Source organism: Haemorhous mexicanus, chromosome 2 (assembly GCF_027477595.1).
Source record: "Haemorhous mexicanus isolate bHaeMex1 chromosome 2, bHaeMex1.pri, whole genome shotgun sequence".
Taxonomy (NCBI): domain Eukaryota; kingdom Metazoa; phylum Chordata; class Aves; order Passeriformes; family Fringillidae; genus Haemorhous; species Haemorhous mexicanus.
In genome coordinates this window covers 98,701,784-98,721,400 of record NC_082342.1, presented here as the reverse complement: position 1 = coordinate 98,721,400, position 19,617 = coordinate 98,701,784, and the positions used below count along the sequence as shown (strand labels likewise).

Genomic DNA, 19,617 nt, shown 5'->3' with positions numbered 1-19,617 from the left:
TGAAGAGAAAACCATAAAAAACCGATATATGTGTGGAATTGAATGAGTTTAGCTTCTATTGCCAATGTATCCCAGTGTGGGACTGCATGTGGTCTGTGGTGCTTGCATGAGAATACAGCACCAGGTGATGCCAAAGCCCTGTTCAGCTCTGTGCACTGACTTTGGCAGTGATCCTTTGCACACAGCCAGAGGGCCATTATTAGGATACAGCAAGCTTGAAGTAGTGCCACTTCTGCCTGTTCTTGAGACTTTTAGCAGTCTTAGGTTTAGTGACTTCCTCAGCCAGAGCTTTGCAGTACCCATCTATCAGTTGTGCTGTCAGTGCAGTGAGTATCAGCTGGCCAACCAGCTATTCTGAGATGGGAGCATTCTTGGAAGGCAGTTATTGATGTGTTTTGCCCATGTGTGTCCCAGCTATCATTACTGAATATGGAAATCTGTTGGTGAACCACACACACAGAGTTCCATGTTACTTATAAATCACCTAACCTTAATTTATAGTGGCTGAAAATCAGGTGTCATCTCAAAGTTAGTTATCTCAGTTCTATAGTATCATGCTTATAATTGTGAAACACAAAACCCTTTCAGAGAGGTATTACTCCAAATGATAGTAGACATATTCTTAAGATACAGTGAATTATCCTCCAGAGTGGCTCCATGCTGCCTTTTAGAGAGGCAGCCTAGATGCCTGGTTGCAACATTTTTTTTCCAATGGCTAATGTTGAAAACAAAGAGTTTAATCCTTCATGCTCTGTTAAGAGTCTTTAGAGAGATGTGTACTATGCTAGTTTGAAGATAAATATCTGTGCTGTTCTAGTGTACCAATCTAATTTTTTAGTCCTGAAGAGGTGTGCACAATAATAATCCACATATACCTTTGCTTTATTTTATATTGCATCTATTCGTCATCAACTCTCTAGATGCAAGAAAGTAATCTGAGGTGGAAAGTTTTACAATAGTTCCCAGTAACTCTATGTTGTGGCCATATTGCTTTGTGGCCGTTTCTCAGAAGAAAACAGTGTTCAAAAGCAGACTCAAAAATGATGAACAAACAATTATAAATAACATGTGTACTGTCAGCAAATCTAGTTTTGCTGGTTGAAATTTAAATGACAGCATTGATTTCTGGAAGAATACTGTGAAAAGGTGAATTCAAAGTCAGGAGATGCAACAAAATTTAGTGGTCAGTGTATTTAAAATATGCTGTTACCAGGCAAACCTGGCTTTCTGCATTGCACTCAATCTCATCAGTGGTGTGCGGCTGGCACGGGACAGGGTTGCAGTTATTTCTCTCTGTCACTCCTCTTGTCTTGCTCTTTTCTTGTGCTTTATGCAGGTCCTCCACAAGCTGCAGCACCTTTGAGGCCATATCTGCTCCAGCATAGTTCCTTGGTCATAACTGACAAAGTAAATTAGCTGAAGGACAGAATTTTAGTCATGTCATGAAGGTATTAGGTTGACCATTGAAGCAAACCTAAGGTCTATCCTGGAAAGTTTTGCCAGTCTTAATTTTAATGGTACAGCCAAAATAAAATTTGTTACTCCACTGGCAAAAATACCCGCATAGAATACATTAGTTGATGTAGCTTACAGTTCAGAACATTAAATTGGCCATGTCTTTTAAAAAGTGACTTTAGGCTTATGCTATGGTCACAATGATCACTGTACTTCTACACTTGTACATCTGCTTGTATAATATCATAGTGCAGTCATCTAGGTAGTGATAAATACCAAAAAAACTAAGAACTTACTCTCAAAGTAGTGCTAACTAAATCACATTGTATATTTTCTGATGCATGTTTAAGTAAATATTACTTATAGTAATGATGTGTTTCAAAATCAGCACAAGAATGTGAAATAAAATTGAAATGGATGTGTTCTCTTGCTCTAGACAGCAAAACAGAAAAGAGATTCAATTTTTCTTACATTTTGATTCTTCTTTTCCATGTAACCATTTATTTAGCACTTGCCTTTTAATTATTCTATTGTTTTCAAACACTCTTCTAATGTTTAATCTATTCTGAAAGTTCTTTTATTAAACTTTAATAAGTTTTTTATACTGAAATTTCAGAGATTATGCATTTTACAGGTGTAAGCTGGCTTAGAAATTGTTTGAAGCATCTCAGAATTGCCTGTGGAAGGTTACAGAAATTTTCTCCAACAAAAGCTAAAAGCTCAAAGAGCCCATGGCAATATTACTGCAGATTCTTTCTTGATATAATTCTCTTATCAAATTAGAAGGTGTCCAAGTGCTTCCAATATTGATGATAGAACTTCCAATTATTTGATTGTCAGGTCTTATGCTTCACATGATTTCTTTATTTTTTTTCTTTTTAAATGACATGGTATAGGATGGCAACTTATAGAAAAACATCTCACTTTATCTTAAAAAATGTCCAATAAAAATACACAATATTTCAAATTAATTCCATACATGAAGGCTTCTTTGCATAAAAACTAAAATCACTGGTCCTCCATATAACATTCAATATTTTTTTTCCAGTCAGATAGGCAGGTAGAAAGTCCTACCATGTTCAAATGGCATTACCCTAGATAACACTTCTTGTCTCCTGTGCAACATTATTTTGGCATAAGTCTTCCTTTGTGGTTAATTATTTATTAATTATCTATTAATTTTCATAAAAGAAGACAGTTCATGCTAATCTACTTGCCTACATTAACATAAAATCTTCCCTTTCACTGTTCTACAGTTGAGCTTTCAGAGGCATTGCTTGACTTAATCTTGTAACTAGTAGAAATACTTTTCTAAAAAGCCAGTGTTTTCTGGCAGCATTTTATTTTGGTTTATTTCTCATACTGTCTTCCTGAACCTGAGTTATGATGAACTGTCAGAGTAATTTTACTATGTTTTTTCTTTCACAGAATCATTCACTTTTTTGTTTTAATATGAATTATATGTCATCCTTTCCATCACATGAAGTCCTATTAATATCTCATAAATGTACATAATTTAAAGGCTATTCATGTGTACATCAGTACATGAAACATGCCTGTTAAATTAGGTTATTATTGTCCTCTTAAGTTCAAAATGCATCTGTCAAAATAGTAGGTACTCATTTACCCCCACACTTTTCTGTGATTTACAACCTGCTTCTCTTTTGAGACAACTGAAAGGTTAATTTGATTGTGAGGAGTTTATAGCTGAAATTTAAGATTTAAGAAGCTGAATTTTCTAATGCATGTTGTGTAGTTAACACAAAAGGGCAACACTGAATGGGTAAGGTTCAACTTCACAGCAAAAAAATCCTGGATCTTCACAATTTAAAAGAAACTTCACATGAACATTAAGAAAGATATAAGTAGCAGTGCTTTGGTTTTTGATCCTTGAATTTTGCTTACACTTTTCTTAAAATCTTTCTTTGTAATTAAAAAAAATTGAGCAGTTTTGGACAGTAGCATAAGGCTTCTCAGAAAGAAAACTTCATATTTAATTATGTTTTGCTCAATTCTGGATCTGGGTGAGATGTGAATTAATATTTGTCATTTATGTTTGTGTCACAAGTGTTTAATTTCTTCTACAGTCTAATCACTAATATGTCTTATTCTAATTGCCAAGTTCTGCTCTGCAGTTCAAACTGAAAAAAAAGAGGGTATATCTTTTGTCCATGTGACATTTGGTAAACTTGTCGTACAATTATCTATGGTAAATCTAAGTAGCAAGTAGAAATTTTTATTTTTACCTATGTTCCTGTAGATATTTTACATTTAAATGTCTGAAGCAAAGCATCTTGAGGCAAAAAAACCATTTATATTTCATTAAAAAATGTTTAAACTAATTCTTTCAATATTTATTCAACATTCACGAACTTACAGTTTCGTGAAAGGTTTTGTTTGTCTATCTTTTATTCTGTGAGAAACGACTTTGTCTTATTTTTCAATGAATTCTGCTTAGAAGATGTTATATATTATATTTCTAAAATGATGGGTGTATTTCAGTTCTGTTTCCAAGAGCAGTTCTTATCCTGAGCTGCTGTCAGTGTTAGCTATGAGTATTCGAGTTAACTGTATGATCATGTTCTTTTAATAATCAGCAATTTAACTCAAGTAACTTAGAGTAAACAGAAGATTTATTTTAACTAAGTTTGGGCTTTATTCCATAGTGGAATGCACTATTCCCACATTCCCATATTAAGTCCACATTTGCTTTCAAAGAAATTATGTGCGCATTTTGGCAAGGAGCTGATGTACACTCCATGAGATTGTCTCATTTGCACTGTCGGAATCCAGACTGTTATTTTTTAAGATATTTGTATTCTCAACTCATGCAGCTGATTCCTTGCTAATTCCTTGGATGTACAACTCAGAAAAATCATCCAAGATTTTGGCATTGTTGTTTTTCAGAAGTGTCATATCGTCTGAACTCCTAGTAGGGAAAACAAGTCCATATGTATAATAAGAATAGTTTTAACTCTTATGTGGATGAAGAGTATTGCACATTGTTCACGTAATTTCAGGAGTTTGCTATTTGCTTTCTTGTTTGTTTGGTTTTTTTTACTTAGCACAATTTCAGAGCAGCTTCTATTCATAAAACGGATCTTAGATATTGCCGGATTAAAAGTAAGCTAAAAAAGTGATGGAATTTAATTTTAGTAACTGCAATGGCAATATATGCATTGTTACATTTAAACATACTATTTTTCAAAATAGTATTGTGTAGTTTAGCTGGGCTTTTTACATTCAGTTGCAAAATTGGCTATTGATTTGCCAACCTAGTGCTGTCAAAAGCAGACTCATGCATATTCACTTTGGCTTGTTCAATTCTGCTTCAGAGAAGACATGCATAAAGGTGAATTTTGAATCAAAGTATGTTGCTCTGTGTCTTTGGGAACAGACCAGCCTATGTGAACAGTTTATTTCTCACCAATTTCTGTTCAGAACTTGGACCAGGAGCTTGTGTTTCAGCCCTGAGCTGTATCTCAGTTCTGTGCTTGAGCCACCCACAATTTGATTGTCTGTCATCTTCAGTAGGAGTCTAATTGCTTTATTGATTCTCTTTGTAGCAATCCCCTGGCTTTACCGATTGCCAAGCAAGACAGTTTGCTGGAGAAAGATACCATGTTCAAAGATGCAGCTAAAGGCTTATGTAAGCAGCAATCTCAAGACAGTGCATCTGAAAATATCACTGTGAACACCACAGCCAAACTTGAGCAGGTAACAGCATGCGGTGTCTTGAAATTTTCAGTAGTGCTTAGGTCTGGAAATTGTAAGCTTAATGAAGCTGAAGACCATAGTATTTTTTTCCCTCACCGTACAGCACTATCATTTGCACTGTGGAGCCTTGTCACCTTGAGCACTCCCTGCAGTCTGTCTCCTCTGCAAATTGAACAGCTGCTTCCTGCCAGCTACTGGTGGCAGGTCAGGGGCTGTGGGGAGGGCTGAGCCCCTCAAATTCTATTCATGGATGACAACAGGGGAGGGACTCTGGGAAGTTGGTGCTGCTCAGAGTGTGTCCTTGTCTCAAACTTCGAGTTACAAAAGAAACAAAACCTGGGAGACTGAAAAAACAAAAAGAATGTCTAAGGAATATAAAGCTGCAAAGTGACTGTAATTCAAAGCTAGGAATTTTTAGATTTACAGCTGCAGTGTTAACTCCCTTTCTTGTGATAATACATTAGATTATCAGCACTGATTATTTGAATACACATTACAGTTTTCTCCACAGGAGGACAATCTCAATCAGTATTTAGGATGAATGCAAAAGGAGACAATTATCTTTTGCTTATAACTCTAGCATGTTCCAGGTTCGAATGTTTAGGACTTGGGGTTTTTTTAGGTTGTTCTTTATTTTTCGTTTGTTTTTTTGTTTTCTTTGGATTTTTTTTTTTTTTTTGTGATGCAAAGGGGTTTTTTTTCTGTTACATGCATTTGGGAAACACATATTCCAGAAATATTTAGCCATTTATGAAAAAAACTACTTTAGGATCAAGGGATGGGGGAGGGTAGCATTTCCATTAAAAATAATTTACTGTGAATTTTAAGCATAACAAAGGATCAAGATATTGGTTTGATTTAGCCACATTAGTTCAAAGAAACTGCATCTCTGTCTTGGCAGAAGAATGCATGCTCCTCTGGTTTTTATTTGGTTGTGTTTCAGAGGAATGGCTTGATCATACAAGATCAATCAGTGCATCCATATGTAAAGGATATGAGTCAATCTGTGAAAGAGTTTCAGCTTTGGAGTCCTGTGGAGTGCTGGTTCCCTATCCAGTCAGCAGATACCACAACATGTTTTGCACTTGGCTTACATCTTGTTTTCATGTCATGCAGTTTCTGATGTTGCTGACTGATGTGATTTGGTGGAAACTGCTACTCCAAGGGACAAGCACTGCTAGTCAGAAAAGTGAATGCTTGCAACCCTTTAAGGAGGAATCTTCATACAATTGTAGGAAAAGAGAGGAGAGAATTTAGCTTACAGTCTTGCCAAGATTATTGCTTGCTTCTAGATGTTCAACAGAAGTGTGTACAAGAACACAGATACCTCTTTCTGCCTCAATAATTTTGATGTAAGCCTCAATAATTTTGATGCAAAAATATTCAGGTTTTCATTAACTCTAAGCTAAACTTTTGCTTTATAGTTTGTGCACTAAAACATACACAGAAAGTGATAAAATTAACAGATTGAATTCAATCTACCAGATGAAAATGAACGAACAGAAGTTTTTATGCTCATAATCTCATTGTCCACCATGATCTTGAGTCTCTTCAGGGACCCAAGGCAGATTTTCAAAAGCAGTCCTGTTGTTTCACTGTTTACTACAGTGGAACTTCCCACAACAGTTACAAGTCAAAGACAAGAGAGCAGACTTAAAGGTGAAACTCTTTTAGCTCTTTTATCTGAGGAATTTTTGCAGGAAACAGTCTGAAATTCTACTCTAATCTAGCTAGGAGTGTGTTTCCTATGTTTTTTTAGTAACAGGAAAAACAAGAAAATATCTGTAGTTGCATAATTTGGAGTGATGCTCCCTAGCATGGAAGGATAGGAAGAGGCCTGTCTGAGAAATTATCATTAGCAGGGGATAGCTTAGAAATGGTGCTATTTTAGTGGGTTTTTAAATGACTGGTTGCTTTAGAAAAGAATTAATGCAACTTTTCAGATAGCAAGGGCTTAATGAGCTTTAGCTCTTATGAAGGAAAGAGAGTAAACTGCTTTAATTATTTCCGGAAACAGTTAAATTTTAGGAAAGTAAAGAGCCTCTAGATTTTTTCAAAGTAAAATATGTAATATTTTTTCCTTTGATGTAATTGTGATCCTGGAAGTAGAAGGATTGTATTCTCTACTTCTTGCCATGCATTATGAACTGCAGGTATATGTGTGTCATATCTTCTTGTCTTAATAATATTTACACCTTATTCTCCAAGGAGAAAATTTATCCATTTAGCGCTATTTTCTTATTATTATTTTTAATAATAACATATTGTAATGCAATAAAATATTTCACAATTAGAGAAATAAAGTTTTGATTTAGTGCTGATACCAAAGGAAATCTTTGAACAACCCCTTCCTGCTCTTCCTGCCTTTTGGGTATCCTAATCTAAGGAGTTTCTAATGAGTTCCCTTTTATTCTTACTAGTTGCATTCAAACTACACTCAAAGTAATCATGTTCTGTTTAATTTTTCAGTGGGGTATGTGGAATCATTACTTGAATTTTATGTTCATATATTATTGAAATATATCAGGATGATATTTCGTATGCTTTATGTCAGAAACACCACACATTCTTAGGCAATCTGGCATGCAGATTAGGCCTTTATTGGGGGATCACAAAGAAAAAATTCATCCTAGCACATTTCAGACATGCATTTTTAATAGAAAAACCCTGTAACTTTTTTGGTTTGGAAAGAAATAGCTGTTCAAATTTATGTATTGCTTCAGGTTGCTTAAATTGCAAAAATGCTGAAAAAGAGCTTTAAGAAAATGTTATTTACCAGGTAGATTTTTATTACTTGAAGTATAGAAGACAGGGATGAAGTGACTACTTCAATAAAACCTTTTGGACCTTTTTTGGCTTGTATTGGCTTTTGTTTTTTTCCTAGTTAAAAGGTGTTCTTTGATCATCAGTAATGTCAAGATCTGTGCTGCCAAACAAAGGCAGTATGAATAATTTTCATAAATTTATCATATTCTCAATTTTGCTTCCTCTCATCTGGGAAGGATATTTTTTAGTAGCAGATTCAAATTAATGTCTTGGAATTGAATTACATGCTTCATGCTGCAAAAAAATAGAAATTAAATATTTTATTTCTCCTAATTGAGTCTTCTTTAAAAAAATAAAATTGTCCTTTGGTTCTTGTTTATGTATTGTTGGCCACATGAACTGTGTGATAGAGTATCCCCTGATGCCTTTTTGATTGTTCCAGTATGAATTATAACACAGACAAGGCTCAGCTGTGCATAATATAATATTACACATAAGAGCTAGGATGTATTTCAGTGACACAAGTATGTAAAAAATATATGCAACTAAATAATATATATAACTCTAAAACTATATATAACTAATCTATGAGCAGATCCTGAGCGTTGTTGCGTGTATGTAATTGAATAGAGTAAATAGAAATCTTCATTGTAAGCATTACAAAAATCTAAAAACTAATCACTCCCAGAGGCATGGTTATATTGGAACTTATGCTCTATGTATGGCTATTTTTATTTTATGTCTTGTAACGTATATATCATGCAATTAAAATGACAGCCAGATAGATGCATTGAGTTAAAAAACACATCTCTATGCTCAGAAAAGTGGATGAGAATGGAAGCTTAAGATGCCCATAAATAAGATATTAAACATGTACATATTGTTTAGTGTTAAGTCAATCAGTTGTGAGTTTAAGGGATTTAGAGTTTCTTATTTCTATGTGATTATTTGCTTGTTGAACTATGGAATTTGATGCAATGAGTCAGGTAGAAAATGCTGAAAGTCCAAATCCTAAACTTTGTAGAAAAATGTTGAAAAGATCTTGATTTTCTTACTTGGAGTTTTAGTGAGCACTTCACATTTCTAACCATACTTACAGAATGAGCATTTTTGGCCATGCTTAGTTTATGAAATAAGTGCAAGCCAGTGCCTGTTTCCTGGCCTAGGGCTGCATGGGATGAGTCCAGAGACATCTGTAAGGCAAAATTTTTCTCCCTGCAGAGATGGGGCCATGTCCAAATGACCTTTGGGAAATGATTATTGTCATGTAACCTGAATGATACCCAGGTTTCATCTGCCTGAGTGTTAGCTGGTACGAACCAGGAATGTATAAGGAAGTGTCCTAAAAAGTTCAGAAAATATGGAGAATCCCAGGGCATTACTTTTATCCAAACCTTGCTTTTATTTACAAATACCCAGCAGAGGTTTAATGTTTGTAGAGATAGATTAAAATAAGCTCATTCTATGGCACAGATGTTCTGAGTTTTGATAGCACACAAGGAAGTGCAGTGAAGGCCAATGCCTGTTTTATTCCTTCATGCCAGGTGAGCACACCATTAAGGAAAGAATGCCACAGACTTGTCTCTCTGCTCTCTCTCTGCAAGACACTTAAAAATATTCTTGGAATTCTTTGGTGAATTTTTTTTTTCTATTCTGATATACATTATCAAAGACAAGTGCCAAAATGCAATTTAATTTTTTGTTTTGCCAAGTGGAATTCTTGTTTTCTAGTCAGCTGTACATCCGACTGCCATAATTAAAAACAAAAAGAGCAAGAAATGCCATTTTCTGTGGGACAGAGGAATCTTCATTCACTTCAATGGGGTGAGGAACAAACCTCTCCAACAGGTAGACAATAGGTGCCTTACACCTGTAAGGCACAGGTAGTGAAATCTGAGTATCAGGTTTTCTGAACTCGACCTTGAACCTATGGCAACTGAGCTGCAGCTTGGAAGTTCTATGTCAGATCTCCGGTACTAAACACAAGTATCCATTGTCTTTGGGCTCTTCCCCATGGCAGAAGCATGCTCCATGTTCCCTCCAGTATCTCCCAGTCTGCTTCTGCCTCTGATCTCCTGTCAGACAAAAGCTGAAGGTGCTGAGGTGTTCACCAAAAAAAGGCAGTGCCTGCTTTTCTCTTGAGCCTTGATTTTAAGCAGAGTAATAGAAGGAAGAAGTAGCATCCTAATAGTCCATTCTTAAAATAGACCCTAAGTTATAGTAAACTCTGAACAAACTACTTAATTCTATTGCCATTCATGTGAGAATTTTCTGTTTCTGGTTATTTTGCTTACATAAAAAATGAATCAAACTACATTTTAAGTGTATACCATTATTTATAAGCACACTGCTTAATGTATCAGTGTTTATTTTGTCTTTAATCAAATTTCCATTACCACTGATTCTTTCTTCTTCTGTCTCCTGCCTCAGTCTTTTGGATCTTTTTTGTTTCATTAGGTTTTTATTTACCCTTGCAGAGTTTATATTATTCACCCTAATCTCAAAAGTGTTAAGCAATTTCACTCACCAGTTTTGGCTAAAGTGGACTTTTCTGATGATCTTCTGGCTTCCCTAACACATTTCCAATTTCTTACTAACTTACTTCTCTTCTGCAAGAAAAATTCAAGTACAATTTCAAATCCCATATAATAAAGAGTGGTCTGTGAGCTTAATTAAATACTGCAAGAAATACTTTACAAGTCCAGTAGCTAATTTCTTGATTTCTTCTGCTATAAACATTTAATGAAGAGAGCAGGAAAACTGCATTTGATCAAAGAATTGTTATGAGTTTAAGAACTGCAAATTGCACTCTGGTATCTTCTCAAGAGCCCATCAGACTCATGCAGTTATACACCATAACATCGATATTAATTTTTATATTATTCTCTTGATTTAGATTAATGAGGTGGATTTATCAGGAGTCACAACTTTCTGGTTTCCTGATGCGTTTTTCTCCCATAAATTCTAGTGGTCTTGGTTTATACTGTAAGTTAGAACATTATGGTACAGAATGATTCATTGTGAAGTTACTTTATTTCTCTAATTTGTGTTTTCTAGATCAAGCTAATGCCTCCAGCTCCAAATGATGACCTGGCTTCTCTGAGTGAGCTAACAGACAGCAGCCTGCTTTACGAGATTCAGAAGCGTTTCAACAATAATCAGATATATGTGAGTTGCTAATCACATATCAATAGTAAGGTTTCAAAAAAGACCAAAGAGAGAACAGGAGAAATAGGATTACTATCATAATTACTGTACAGTAAACTGCCCCGAACTCATGACTAGTTTTAAAAGGTTGAGGGCGTGTATGGGTGTGTAAGCCCTGCAATTCCTTAAGATTGTGTAGGAAAAGGAGAAATAAAAAATAGAATACCACTTCAACAGGTTTGAATACAATGTATGTGTGTTTTTTTCAAGGAGGAAGTAAGCTAGTAAACATTGATGAATGCACTTGTCATGAGTGAGTGTTTTAAGGTCGCTCATATCTCAGTGTGGTTGGGGTGGGGATGCGCCACCATGGTTTGTAATCTTCCTTCTCAAGCCACCAAAAGAGCCTTCCATTTTCAAAACTGTGTTAATTTAATAGAGAATGATTACTAGAAATATAAAAGAAATTTAAATTTAAAATCTTTTAGCATAGGAGATTTAATTATTAATTTCTTTCAGCATCAGAGAAATAATTATATTGTAGTGTTAATCATCGAGATACCAAAAGAAATTTTTGTATCCCCGTCCATATCTTACCCATAAGTTATTACCAACTTACTAAACAGCTTAGTGGAGTGTAAATGTGAAATATGCATATTATTTTTAAATTTGTAAGTTGATTAGACTGTTTTGACTAAAGGAATATGGAGAACTGTTATGTTGCTGTGTATCCACTTGAAATTAAGGGAACTTCAGTTTTAGGTGTTATGACATTCAGTGGTAAAAAAAATTCTGGGGTTTGTAATCATGGATCAAATGCTAAAAAATACTTATTATATGAGTATTTGTTTTTCTTTATCTCACTTTCAAAGATACCAGATATTAAACTTAATTAATGAAGAGGAAGCCTTTTATTTTAAGATACTGAAGCTTTCGTCTGAAAGAATCTTCTACTCTGGAATTCTCTTAGCTTAACAGAATTTGCAGGCAGTGAGCACTAGTATTCTACTCAACAGCAGCCACTGTGCTTAGGCAGAGTATCAGCATCAGGGCAGAAGATGCTTTTATCTTGACTTGGTTCTTAGACTTAGAAGGAAAAGTCCTTGGGCTCCAATTCCAAGCCAAAGTCCTCATTAGCACTAAACACTTCCTGCTTCATTTTCTTTTGAAGCTTTATAAAGTTTCATTCTGCTGGAAAACCCAACAGTGAAGTCAGGGTGGGTGAGAGAAGGGAAATAAATTGATGCATTTTAGAAGAAAATCAGTATATTTACTATGAAAGACGATATTTTCCTCCCCAAATCAAAATGCTTCATCTTGAAAAAGACAACATGGCTGGAACTGTTCACATGATGCTTTGCTGTCTGACCTCTTCAGAGACAGAAGTCTGGCAATTTTTGCATTCTAATAGCAGCAGCTATTTATGTGGAGTCAAAAGTATAACAGCAAGAATGGCCTACAATCTTACACTTAAGTGCACAGAATTGTAGAATGGTTTGAGTTGGAAAGGACCTTTAAGATCATCTGGTTCCAACCCTCTAGCCATGGCCAGAGACATCTTCCAGTAGAAGATGTTGAACTCAGGGCCCCATCCAGCCTGTCCTGGCACATTTCCAGGCATGGGGCATCCTCTGGGCAACCTCTTGAAGTGCCTCAGCATTGTCACAGTAAAGATTTTTTTCCTAGTAGCTAGTATAAATCTTTTCCCTTTCAGCTTAAAACCATTTCTCCTCATTCTGTCACTAAAATCTCTGATAAAGAGTCCCTCCCTATCTTTCTTGTAGGCCCCTTTAGGTGTTGGAAGGTTGCTATAACTTCTCCCTGGAGCCTTCTCCAGGCTAAACTGTCTCAACTTCCTCAGCCTATCTTCATAGCAGAGGTGCTCCAGGCCTCTGATAATCTTTGTGGCCCTCATTTTGTCCTAACAGGTCCATGTTATCCCTGTGCTGGCACCCCAGAGCTGGATGCAGTGCTCCCAGTGGGCTCCCACCAGAGCAGAGCAGAGGGGCAGAATCCCTCTCTCACACTGGCCACAATTGGCTTTCTGGGCTGCAAGAGCACAGTGCTGGCTCATGTCCAGCCTCTCATCCATCAATGGCTCCAAATATGAAATAGTGAAATCTTGCAAACATGCAATCATTAGATGATTTACTCTTTCTGCCATGGTCAGATAGCTTTTCTAGATGCATGCTCATATGTTCCTATACACATACACTTGCATAAAGACTTGTACGTGTATCAATTGCTCCATCTTACCCCACAAGTAATATATTTTAATGTATCAGCTCTGGATAACCAGTGTAGCATTTCTAAATTATGTCATCTATTCCATAAAAATCACTTGAGGAGCTTTTTATGTGGTATTCATGCCAGGAGTTAGACTCGATGATCCTTAAGGGTCCCTTCCAACTCAGCAGCTTCTGTGATTCTGTGACAGTTTTTTAGTTTAACAAGTGGTAAGTTCCAAATTAAATTTCAAATAATCTACCACTAATATATGTAGTGCAATTCCTCTCTGCATAATTTTCAGTTATGAACAATTCAATTTATTACAAAAAATACTAATTAATTCTGTTCGAAATGTAAATTTAGATCTCAAATTCAAACTGTGGAGTTAAAAGCTCAGAATTCATGAATTATGTTTAGCATGTTGTTAGCTAGATTTAAGAGGCTTTGTTGCGAGTTCTTTTTGGAAGAAAGCCAATAACCTCCTTAAAATTTTAATTTATTATTTAATAAAGCAATTACTTCTTTTTTTCAGACCTACATTGGTGATATACTGTTACTTGTTAACCCATTTAAAGAACTTCCTATTTATTCTACCATGGTAAGCATTCTCTTTTTAAAAGTTTGTGGATTTTGTTTTACAATTCATATCGTTCATTTGACTGGTCAATCCCCTAAAATTAATTAGTGTATATGCTTTTTATGGGGCACATCTCAGTTTTAGTATTTTAGCAAAACCTTAAAAATTTCTTCCAAGATACAACTATTTTTTCTGTATCTTTTTAGTAAGACAGCCATTTTGATAACACTTTGAATGAGCAGGATCTCTTTTGGTTGTTTAAAAATAGTTCCTGCTGACCTTGGTGGTTTCTGCCACAGTCAACCTTATAGAAGTAGATGCATACTTCATACAGTGGTTGTTTGAGTTCACACCCCTTGCCTGAAGCATGATTATGGAGATAACAACCTTGGATGGTGCACAAAGGCTCAAAATGTGTGTCTGTGCTCCACACCAGGCTCCTCATCTGGGGCACTGCAGAGAGCAATGTGCTGATCACCAGCTGAGCACTGCCCTGGGTCGGGCACAGGGAGGGGGCTTGTGCCAGGCACAGGCAGCATTTGGGCAAGGGGGATTGAGCCATGGGGAAACATCCAAGTGTTTTGATCTCTCCTTCATCTTCACCTAGACATTTAAGAGATACAGTGTTGGATAACTTAATTTATCCCCCCTCTTCTCATTGATGCATGGAGATCACAAAGCTCAGCCTCCCTGACAGGGAATAACCAAATATGTCTATTTAACTTACAAGAATTATAAAAGGTTAAAAATCTGGGAAGCAAATTGTAATTTGTGGCTGTTTGCTACATCATGTGGCTTGGTGTGTAACAGCAGTAAATCTGAGAGAAAGAAACAAAGTGATGTTCATGGTAGAAGCAGCAGATTCTAAGTTGGGAGTCTGAATTTATTTCTAGAAATGGAAATCATCCATCATGCATCCCGAAGGTTTCAGATGATAGTATTTTTTCCTGTCACTGTGTTTTTTTTATTAGATGCATGATTTTGTGCACCTAGAGAGAACTGTAAAGAGAAAGAATATACATATTAAAATGTTTCCTGAATATTTGCTGCATCTTTACTTTTCTCTGATAGATCTATTTAATTAAGTTCATAATGAGACACATTTTGTCCTGTAATTGTTTGGGTCACCTTGGATTATAATTGCTTTCACTTCATCTTTGTAATTTGCACACTATTGTGCATTATGCAGGTATTTCCCAGATGATCAAGAAACCATGGTTGTAAAACCACTTTGTTTTTGAAATGCTCCAGTATAGTGCAGCATCTTAGTTGATGTTGTATTAAAGTCTCTAAGTGTTAGGTGGTTTATGTATTAAAGTAATAAAAAGTGATGATCTCAATTCCTCACTAAATGCTGACATGCTATATGATGTGGCTCATTAGTTAGCATTTTTGTTTCAGATATGTGGTTTGTTAGCTGTCAAAAAGAAAAGGAATGCAAACATGTATTGAGCATGATACCCTTTTTAAAACTAGGATGAGGCAATAAAAATATTATCATCTATATTTTTTAATAACAGCAACATTTTATGTTTCCTTCTTTTTTAAAAAAATACTGTATATAACTTCTCAGCAGACAATTTAATTATTGTGTACTGATTGCCTGCACTTTGTTCCAATAGAATACTACCAAAATAAATAATTTATAAGAAATCATTCACTCTGAGATGACAGAAAGAGTTGCATATTGATGGATACTGATGTACCTTGCTCCTTATGAAATTCCATGCAATTGCTAGATGATAATATTATTGCATTTCTACGTGGAAATCTACTGTACAACTACACTACACATTACAATAGCATTAAACAAGGAACATGCAAACACAACTTTGAGGGTATCTTAGTGACTGCAGAAGTGCTTGAGCTGTGGTCATGCTGCTTTGTTACATTCCTGCAGAATTTACTTGTGCCCGATCAGGACAAATATATTCTTGAAGTTCATGTTAGAAAAATATATAAACTTGCAACATTTGTGTGAAGGTTTTTCATTGTACTCTGTGACATTCTAAAATGATTCCTGGAGAACTAGTGTGGATTTAATCTTTTTTTGGTATGGTAGCCCTTAAGGCTTGACCAAGAATATATCATGGAGGATTCATTCAGCTTCACTGTTGTAGATACCCCAGGACTGAATAGTTTAGACAGGCACGGGGCAGAAAGGGGTGATATATCAGGATATCCTCAGGAACAAAAAAAAAAAAAAAAAAAAAAAAAAAAAGAAAAAAAAAAGAAGTGGTTTCTATAACAGATAATTGGATTTACTCAGGCTTTAAGGGCAGTTTGTGTTGCCAGCTATGTGTGTCAGGAGTTATTCTATATTGCAGAGAGAGTATTTGTAGGAGACTGCTCTGTCATGTAAAAAATTAATTTGTTTATAAATTATTCCTTTAACTTTTCATGGGATGTTCATATTTCATTTTGTAAATTTTCAAGTCATGACACTGAAAAACTATAAATGTAAGACATTAAAAAGTAGCTTACTAGGTTTTCTTTTACTTAATGCACAAACCAGTACAGTTAAGTCCTCTAGTTATGTTTCATTTTGTATCTTAATTAGACCTTCTGTGTTTAAAGATCTATTTTCTGTAATTAAGATCTTCATAGCTATTGTAAAGGTATCACTTCTATACATAGAGAAATTCTGTTCATAATGCTTAGTAAGCTTTACAAAAGACCCAAGATTAAGGAGGGGAAACATAACTGTTTTGAAATGTGGTTATCATTTTAATTTTCTACCATTTTTCAGGTCACCCAGCTTTATTTAAGTAACTCTGGAAAGCTGTGTTCCTCACTTCCCCCACATATATTTTCCTGTGCTGAAAGAGCTTACCACATGCTATTCCAGGAGCAGCGTCCCCAATGCTTTATCCTCAGGTGAAAATTTATCTTTCTATTAATTAATTTGTACCTCCTGCCTTTCAGCAGTTTCCCTTGGGCCTCAGCAGTTGAGATTTCCATTTTATTTTTTCTCTAACTGATTTTTTTTTCTATGTACTGATCTCTGTATCATACATTAGAGCAAAATAGAAATGAAAAAGGTTTAATTACATCTCAAGTTCATAAATTCTCTTGGGCAATTGCCACTCCATGTAGCTGCATCTAATTAGGAACAAGAGTTAATGGTAAAGAATTCAAAACTGCTGTGTGTGTTTGCTGATATTACATGAATCAGGATTAGAAACAGAATCTATTGACAATAAAAATGATAAGTCCTTGACTAAATTATAAACTTCTGTGGTGATGCGCCTGTATTGGAGCATGCACTCTGCCTCTGTGTGACCATGAGTTTGTTCTTTAGCTCTCCAAGCTCAAAATGGATTTTAAAATGCACTTTAACATTTAACCCTTACTCACAGTGTTGTTTCAATGATATATAACTTCAAGATTGTGAGTAATTGTATTAGTAATCTGTAAAAAAAGTTTCATCTAAATATGCAGGTTGTATAATGGTGAAATTTGGCATTCACCTGGAACGTCTTAACCCCCAAATCTATTATTCCTTCTTTTCTCAAACTCTTTGAAAACAGTGAGTCTGGTGAATTTGATGTACTCAGTCAAAGAAATGTGTTGCTCAGTCTCATCACTTCTCCGTCTTTTCACCCTTTACTTGCTTTTATATCTTGTGAATCTTTAATCTTAATATCCTCCATGTGATTAGAGACTCAATGAGATTGAAAAAGACCTTTGAGATCATCGAGTCCAACCTCTGACTGAAGACCACATTGTCAACTAGACCATGGCACTGAGTGCCATGTCCAGTCATTTCTTGAACACCTCCAGGGATGGTGACTCCACCATGTCCCTGAGCAGCCCATTCCAATGTCTAATCACTCTTCCTGCGAAGACCTGATGTCCAACTGTCCTGGTTTAGGGTAAATTTGGGAGAAAACTTCTAAAGGGGTTCTTCTAGAAAGTAAATTCAAGTGGGCCCTCCCCCACCTGGTTTGGGAAAAGATTTCTTTGGAGAAAAGTGGAAAAAAAAGTTTATTTTTGTTAAATCGTTTAACAGGCAAAGCATTCACTAGCACAAAATGTGAATAATATAAAGCAATAAAACCTCTCGCCAATCTGAAGAGATGACACACTCCAAGTCCCCTTGGTGGGCTGCAGCTCAGCTCACTCAGTTTGTTATCAGTTCTTCTGGTGCTGGAAAAGCCATGGCCCAGGCCTGGCCTGGTGGGCTACAGGTGTGAGCTGCTGTTGCTCTTCTGGATGTTCAACCCAGAGCAGGCTGAAACAGTTCCAAGAAAAAGAAAAATCAACAGTCCAGGGAACTTCTCTGCCTCAGCTAACTAGAACTAACTAAAAGCAAAGGAGAGCTCTGTCCCGTCACCTGTCTGTGCTGCAGCCAACACAGAGAAGGATGCAGGGGAGCAAATACAGTCCCTGATCACAAACTCCGCACTTCTTCTCTCCCCCTCTTCGCTCTTGGAACGAGTCTTAAAGGTGTAAAACTTATTTCTGGGCTAAACAAACGAATGGGGATACGAGCATCATAAAGTCACTCTGGAGCACCAACCTAAACCTCCTCTGGGGCAGCTTGGGGCTATTTTCTCACTGTTTTGTCGCTTGTTGCCTGGGAGAAAATGTCAATCCCCACCTGGCTACACCCTCCTTTCAGGCAGTTGTAGAGAGTGATCAGATCTCCCCTGAGCTTCTTTTTCTCCAGGCTAAACAACCCCAGCTCCCTCAGCCATTCTTCCTAGGACTTGGTGCTCCAAACCCCTGACCAGCTCCATTGCCCTTCTCTGGACTCCATCCAGGGCTTGAATGCATTTTCTTGAAGTGAGGAGACCAGAACTGGACGCAGGACTTGAGGTGCAGCCAAATTTGTTACCTTTAACATTTTTTTTCCCCCAGTCACTTCACATCTGATCAAAAGCTCACTCATTGAAATAGAGCATTTTACAACAGGAAAGCATTTGGCCAAATCACTGAAGAACTTGCTATCAATTATTTGCAAATATTTTCAGTTTGTAGCAAGCCAGCTTTATTCATGTATGCTTAACACCAAGAGCTGTCTTTGTATAAACTTCTAATGGAGGGTATGGAATAAATTATATTATTAGTTACATGCTCTTAAATAGCCAGTAGGTGGACTTTTCATGATTAGCTTCCTTCTGGCTGCATTTTGCTCCTGCTTTTCAGGGTATGAAAATGCATTAAGCACTGACAAGATAAGTAAAGAGCTGTCTAGGGAGCCTAAATATAGTCCTGTTAAAAGCTAAGGATTCTTAATAAATCAAACCAAAGATTTATGGTATGCTGATTGCTAATTTTGTGAGTCAAAAAGTCATAATGAATACATAAAAATAAATGGTCTAACTTGCTAACAGCCAGGAGTGTCAATATCCAATGATACTGTTGAGACATAAATCACATATTTAAGCCAAATAGTCTTGAATGGGGAGAAGTCCTTGTGTTTTTCAGTGGAATTCATTGAAAGCTTTGGATTTCCTCAGTTTAGCATCACCAAAAGCATTCTGTTCAATTTAATTTTTTTTTTGAAAGTATAATTATGTTTTTTAAATGCTATGGGCTCCTGCAGTACAGTTACATATTTGTATTGAAACATTGTTTAGAAATACACTATCCAATTCAGCTTAATTTTAGAAATATAATTTCCAACTAGCATGAAATATTGATCAGTTACAGATAGCATTACTGAAAATACAAAACTCATTCTTTCATATTTAACAGTTTTGCTTGCAGATATTTGTTTC

The 19,617-nt window shown here is 36.0% G+C and overlaps 1 protein-coding gene across 1 annotated transcript in view; it reads left to right on the top strand.

The window, feature by feature from the left end:
* Window positions 1-19,617, top strand: part of MYO16 (myosin XVI) — a 259,909-nt gene that overhangs the window by 84,963 nt on the left and 155,329 nt on the right. Inside the window, exons 9-12 of the mRNA XM_059839709.1 lie at window positions 5,022-5,172; window positions 10,996-11,106; window positions 13,847-13,912; window positions 16,641-16,768. Coding sequence (XP_059695692.1) covers window positions 5,022-5,172; window positions 10,996-11,106; window positions 13,847-13,912; window positions 16,641-16,768 — 456 coding nt within the window. The remainder of the gene's footprint in view (window positions 1-5,021; window positions 5,173-10,995; window positions 11,107-13,846; window positions 13,913-16,640; window positions 16,769-19,617) is intronic.